The sequence below is a fragment of the Rhinopithecus bieti genome, unplaced genomic scaffold (assembly GCF_001698545.2).
Source record: "Rhinopithecus bieti isolate Rb0 unplaced genomic scaffold, ASM169854v2 scaffold_15834, whole genome shotgun sequence".
Classification (NCBI taxonomy): domain Eukaryota; kingdom Metazoa; phylum Chordata; class Mammalia; order Primates; family Cercopithecidae; genus Rhinopithecus; species Rhinopithecus bieti.
In genome coordinates this window covers 2,646,631-2,652,922 of record NW_016808980.1, presented here as the reverse complement: position 1 = coordinate 2,652,922, position 6,292 = coordinate 2,646,631, and the positions used below count along the sequence as shown (strand labels likewise).

The 6,292-nt window shown below is 44.8% G+C and overlaps 1 protein-coding gene across 3 annotated transcripts in view; it reads left to right on the top strand.

Annotated features, from left to right (window-relative positions):
• ATP9A (ATPase phospholipid transporting 9A) overlaps positions 1 to 6,292 on the top strand; it is a 181,178-nt gene that overhangs the window by 38,156 nt on the left and 136,730 nt on the right. For all 3 annotated transcript variants that reach the window (XR_001888369.1, XM_017888155.1, XM_017888156.1), the window contains exon 3: positions 444 to 557. Coding sequence is in view for 2 of the 3 variants with exons in the window: in XM_017888155.1 (XP_017743644.1) it covers positions 444 to 557 (114 nt within the window). In the remaining variant the exon portion in view is untranslated. The remainder of the gene's footprint in view (positions 1 to 443; positions 558 to 6,292) is intronic.

Genomic DNA, 6,292 nt, shown 5'->3' with positions numbered 1-6,292 from the left:
CCGTCTCGGCCTCCCAAAGTGCTGGGATTACAGGCTTGAGCCACCGCGCCCGGCCCTTTTTTTTTTTTTGAGACAGAATTTCACTCTTGTTGCCCAGGCTGGAGTGCAGTCGTGTGATCTTGGCTCACCACAACTTCCACCTCCTGGGTTCAAGCAATTCTCCTGCCTCAGCCTCCTGAGTAGCTGGGATTATAGGTGCCCACCCCACGACTAGCTAATTTTGTATTTTAGTAGGGACAGGGTTTCACCGTGTTGGTCAGGCTGGTCTCGAACTCCTGACCTCAGGTGATCCGCCTGCCTCGGCCTCCCAAAGTTCTGGGATTATAGGTGTGAGCCGCCACGCCTAGCTGCAGGAATGTTTTTAAATATTAGTTTCCCACAGTGTTCCCGATTTCATCAGACAAGCCCTGAGTGTCTTTCTCTGTTGTCTCCCTCCATTCCAGGTGCTGTTCAACCAGTTCAAATACTTTTTCAACCTCTATTTCTTACTTCTTGCCTGCTCTCAGTTTGTTCCCGAAATGAGACTTGGCGCACTCTATACCTACTGGGTTCCCCTGGTAAGTTAATCGGCATTGTTTGTTCAGTAACCTTAGAGGCTTGGAAACAGAAAGTTCTTTGTTTCTCTCACTGAGGTATCTGGAATGGGATGGTGGCCTTGTAAGGGAGAGGATGCCCTCAGGCCAACACATTGTGAGTCTCTGAGACTTTAATGTTGAGGCTCCATTTCATGTACCACCTGGATCAAACTATAGCAAAGCCTGTGCCATTCATTCATTCGTTTAGCTGTTTGGTCTTGCATTATCTCAACAAGGATTTATGGCATGCTTATTGTATATGGCACAAGTCTAGACTCTGGGAACACAGTGGCAAATGAGAAAGACAGATCCCCTGTCCTCATGGATTGTATCACAGTTTGAGCATCCCAAATCCAAAATCCCAAATGCTCTAAAATCTGGCCAGGTGCAGGGGCTCATGCCTGTAGTCCCAGCACTTTGGGAGGCCGAGTCGGGCGTATTGCCTGAGGCCAGGAGTTCGAGACCAGCCTGGGCAACATGGTGAAACCCATCTCTACTAAAAATATAAAAAATTAGCGGGGTGTGGTGGCACGCGCCTGTAGTCCCAGCTACTTGGGAGGCTGAGGCAGGAGAATCGCTTGAATCCGGGAGGCAGAGGTTGCAGCAAGTTGACATCATGCCACTGCACTCCAGCCTGAGTGATGGAGGGAGACCTGTCTCAAAACAAAAACAAAAACAAACAAAAAATTCCAAATAAATAAAAATAGTGCTCCAAAATCTAAAACTTGTTGAGCACTAACATGGGACTCAAAGGAAATGCTCACTGGAGCATTGTGGATTTTAGATTTTTGGATTTGAGATGCTCAACTGGTGAGGATGGCACGGATGTTCCCGTCTGAAAACATCTGCAATCTCAAACACTTCAGCTCCCAAACATTCTGCATCAGGGATGCTCACCTTGTGTTTGGATTGTTCTCTGAGATCACATTTTCTTTTTATCCAATGTAGAGTATTTGAGTGGGAGGGGTTGGAAAAGTAGCAGAATCTGTGCTTTTGTGCATATGATGTGTGGCAGAACCGAGTAGCCCCTCTATTCCTTCCCTCGCCTCCTTTTCTTTCTCCCTTGCTTTGGCAGATGGTGGTAGCGTACCTGCTGTGTGCCAGGCCCTGTGCTGGGTTCTGGGGGTGCAGCAATGAACAGAGTAGACAAATACTTCTGCCCTGTAGGGCTGATGTTCAGAGAGCACAGACAATAAACCAATAAACGGAATTGTTACAAATTGTGAAAAGTGCTCTGAAGGTAACATAATAAGGTCATAGGACAGATGGGGTATCCCAGGTACATTTAGTATTTTTTGCATGAATGAAGATGAAGGGTAGGAGGTGTGAAGGGGCAGCTTTAGCCTGTGTGGCTGTGAAAGGCCTCCTGAAAAGTGATGGGAAGGAGGAGCATATTCCAGGGGGCAGCAATGCAAAGGCCCTGCAGCAGACATGTGCTTAGAGCATTTGAGAAACAGAAAGAGGTCCAACGTAACTGAGCTGTGGAGAGGGCAGAATGGATACCCTTTTTTCTCCAAACTGAGATATTATGAAATGCAGTTGCTGTTTATATTCTCAACAAGTGGGACCTGGGGGAACACTTGGATTCTCTGTTCATAAATCTCATTAACATTTTTATTTTATGTATTTATTTATTTTTGAGATGGAGTTTCGCTCTTGTTGCCTAGGCTGGAGTGCAATGGCGCAATCTCAGCTCACCACAACCTCTGCCTCCAGGGTTCAAGCAATTGTCCTGCCTCAGCCTCCTGAGTAGCTAGGATTACAGGCGCCCGCCACTGTGCCCAGCTAATTTTTGTAGAGACAGGGTTTCACTCTGTTGGCCAGGCTGGTCTCAAACTACTGACCTCAGGCTATCCACCCACCTTGGCCACCGAAAGTGCTGGGATTACAGGTGTGAGACACTGCGCTTGGCTCTATTTTTATTTTTAATTAAAGAATTTGCTTTTAGGCTGGGTGCGGTGGCTCACACCTGTAATTCCAGCATTTTGGGAGGCCGAGACGGGTGGATCACAAGGTCAAGAGATCGAGACATCTCTTGGCCAACATGACGAAACCCTGTGCACTGCACTCCAGCCTGGTCAATGGAACGAGACTCCATCTCAAAAAAAAAAAAAAGAATTTGCTTTTAGAGACAGGGTCTCATTTTGTCTTGCCCAGGCTGTAGTGCAGAGTACAATCATAGCTCACTGCAGCCTTGAATTCCTGTGCTAAAGGAATCCTCCTGCCTCAGCCCCCTGTGTGGCTGGGAGTACAGGTGCATGCCACTATACATGGATAATTTTTTTAAATTCATTTTTTCCCCATAGGTTATTGGGGTACATACAGGTGGTATGTTGTTACATGAATAAGTTCTTTAGTGGTGATTTGTGAGATTTTGGTGCACTCATTACCCGAGCAGTATACACTGCATCCTGTTTGTGGTGTTTTATCCCTTGTCCCCCTCCCACTCCTTCCCCCAAGTCCCCAAAATCCATTGCATCATTCTTATGCCTTTGTGTCCTCATAGCTTAGCTCCCACATACTAGCTCCCACATATTAGTGAGAACATATGATGTTTGGTTTTCCATTCCTGAGTTACTTCACTTGGAATAATAGTCTCCAGTCTCATCCAGGTCTCCAGTCTCATCCAGGTCACTGCAAAGGCCGTTAATTCATTCCTTTTTGTGGCTGAGTAGTAGTCCATTGAATATATATACCACAGTTTCTTTATCCATTTGTCAATTGATAGGCATTTGGGTTGGTTCCATGATTTTGCAATTGTGAATTGTGCCGCTATAAACATGCGTGTACAAGTATCTTTTTCATATAATGACTACTTTTCCTCTGGGTAGAACCCGGTAGTGGGATTGCTGGGTCAAATGGTAGTTCTACTTTTAGTTCTTTAAGGAATCTCCACAATGTTTTCCATAGTGGTTGTATTTACATTCCCACCAGCAGTGTAGAAGTGTTCCCTGTTCACTGCATCCACACCAACATCTACTGTTTTTTGATTTTTAGATTATGGCCATTCTTGCAGGAGGGAGGTGGTATTGCATTGTGGTTTTGATTTGCATTTCCCTGATCATTAATGATGTTGAACATTTTTCATATGTTTGTTGACCATTTGTATATCTTTTGAAAATTGTCTATGCATGTCCTTAGTTCACTCCTTGATGGGATTGTTTTTTTCTTACTGATTTGTTTGAGTTAATTGTAGATTCTGGATATTAGTCCTTTGTCAGATGTGAAGATTTTCTCCCACTCTGTGGGTTATCTGTTTACCCTGCTGACTGTTCCTCTTACCATGTAAAAGCTCTTTAGTTAAGTCCCAACTATTTATCTTCGTTTTTATTACATTTGCTTTTGGGTTCTTGGTCATGAAATCCTTGCCTAAGCCAATGTCTAGAAGGGTTTTTCCAATGTTATCTTCTAGAATTTTTATAGTTTCAGGACTTAGATTTTAAGTCCTTAATTCATCTTGAGTTGATTTTTTGTATAAGATGAGAGATGAGGATCCAGTTTCATTCTCTTATATGTGGCTAGCCGGTTGTCCCAGCACCATTTGTAGAAAAGGGTGTCCTTTCCCCACTTTATATTTTTGTTTGTTTTGTTGAAGAGCAGTCAGCTGTAAGTATTTGGGTTTATTTCTGGGTTCTCTATGCTGTTCCATTGGTCTGTGTGCCTATTTTTATACCAGTACCATGCTGTTTTGGTGACTATGGCCTTATTGTATAGTTTGAAATCAGGTAGTGTAATGCCTCCAGACTTGTTCTTTTTGCTTAGTCTTGCTTTCACTATGCAGGCTCTTTATTGGTTCCGTGTGAGTTTTAGAATTGTTTTTTCTTTCTTCTTCTTCTTCTTTTTTTTTTTTTTGAGACCAAGTCTCGCTCTGTCATCCAGGCTGGAGTGCAGTGGCGTGATCTTGGCTCACTGCAAGCTCCGCCTCCTGGGTTCACGCCATTTTCCTGCCTCAGCCTCCTGAGTACCTGGGACTACAGGTGCTGCCACCACGCCTGGCTAATTTTTTTTTTATTTTTAGTAGAGACGGGGTTTCACCTGTGTTAGCCAGGATGGTCTCGATCTCCTGACCTTGTGATCCACCCACCCTGGCCTCCCAAAGTGCTGGGATTACAGGCGTGAGCCTCTGTGCCCAGCCCAAGAATTGTTTTTTTCTAATTCTGTGAAGAATGATGCTCTTGGCTAATTTTTAAGTTTTATGTAGAGACGGGATCTCATTATGTTGCACAGACTCATCTCCAACTCCTGGGCTCAGGAATCCACCTACCTTGGCCTTCCAAGGTGCTAGGATTACAGATGTGAGCTGACGCACCCAACTTACTAAATTTTTTTGACTAAGAGAAAGTTGTAAACATAAAAAAGATTTAGGCTTTCCTTAAAGAAACAAAACAATAAACCTTTTGATGTTGGCAGCAGGTGTGGGATGATAAAGATTTGGTGTAGAGGCGCTTGTGGAGCGGAGGAAGCCAGATGCTCAGGGACCAGGGAGTAGGTGTGCATATGCCGTACGTGCCATGTTATCAGACAAGCGATGCCAGCAGCTCTTGCCCTGAGAAGAGGAAGGGAGGTCATTTTTTCCACACAAACAATGCAGGTGCTTCTGGAATGACAAGAATAGTTCTTTCCTGCTCTGACGCATTTTGGGGTGAAGTAGCATTCTGAGAGCTAGAGAGGCCCTTCATCCAAGCATCCTTTCCCTTCTGATAACAGACATTCCTGCCTGTGTCAGGTGGCATGCTTAACCAAGTGCCAGGTGGTGCCTGTGCCTTTGGCCTCCCAAAGTGCTGGGATTACAGGTGTGAGCGCTCGACTCAAGCCACATCTATTGAATTATCTCTTAAAAGCCGGATCCTGCCATCCTCTCTGCCACCCACTCCTCCAAAGCTGCTCCTGTTCACTGTTCTTTTTTCAAATGGAAAAAGATCGCATGATATTGGAGAAATATTTAAAGCACCAAAACCAAAATGAAAACAAAACAAAAAAACGCACACACATAGGGTGATGAAAATAACCTGTGTAGCTACTACCCTAAAATACCCCATTTATGATTCTGGTGTGTTTCCTTCCAGTGCCTTCTTGGCTTACGCATGTATTTTATGTACACTATAACATACCTTACATTAAACCGTATGTATTTTGCAGATGCATGTTTTATAGATTTGGGATCCCAAGGTGTCCTCGAAGGCAGCGATGTATCTCCCCGTCTCCCTGCCTTTTATATCTCAAGCGTGATGTGCAGTCTGGTCTCTGCCCCCTCCTGTTATCCATTGCCCAGGCTGCAGTACAGTAGAATCCCACATTGAGCAGTTCCTGGGGATACAGACATGAGCAGCCCTACAGCCTCATTTACACTATAATTGGCATCCATGTTGGCAGGAGACCTTAGCCATGTTTGGCATACATTTTTCCTTTTCTTTTCTTTTTTTTTCTTTTCCTTTCTTTTCCTTCCTTTTCCTTCCTTTCTTCCTTTTTTTCTCTCTTTCTTTATTTTTTTTGAGACAGAGTCTGGCTCTGTCGCCCAGGCTGCAGTGCAGTGGCCGGATCTCAGCTCACTGCAAGCCCCGCCTCCCGGGTTCATGCCATTCTCCTGCCTGAGCCTCCTGAGTAGCTGGGACTACAGGCGCCCGCCACCTCGTCCGGCTAGTTTTTTGTATTTTTTGGTAGAGATGGGGTTTCACCGTGTTAGCCAGGATGGTCTCGATCTCCTGACCTCGTGATCC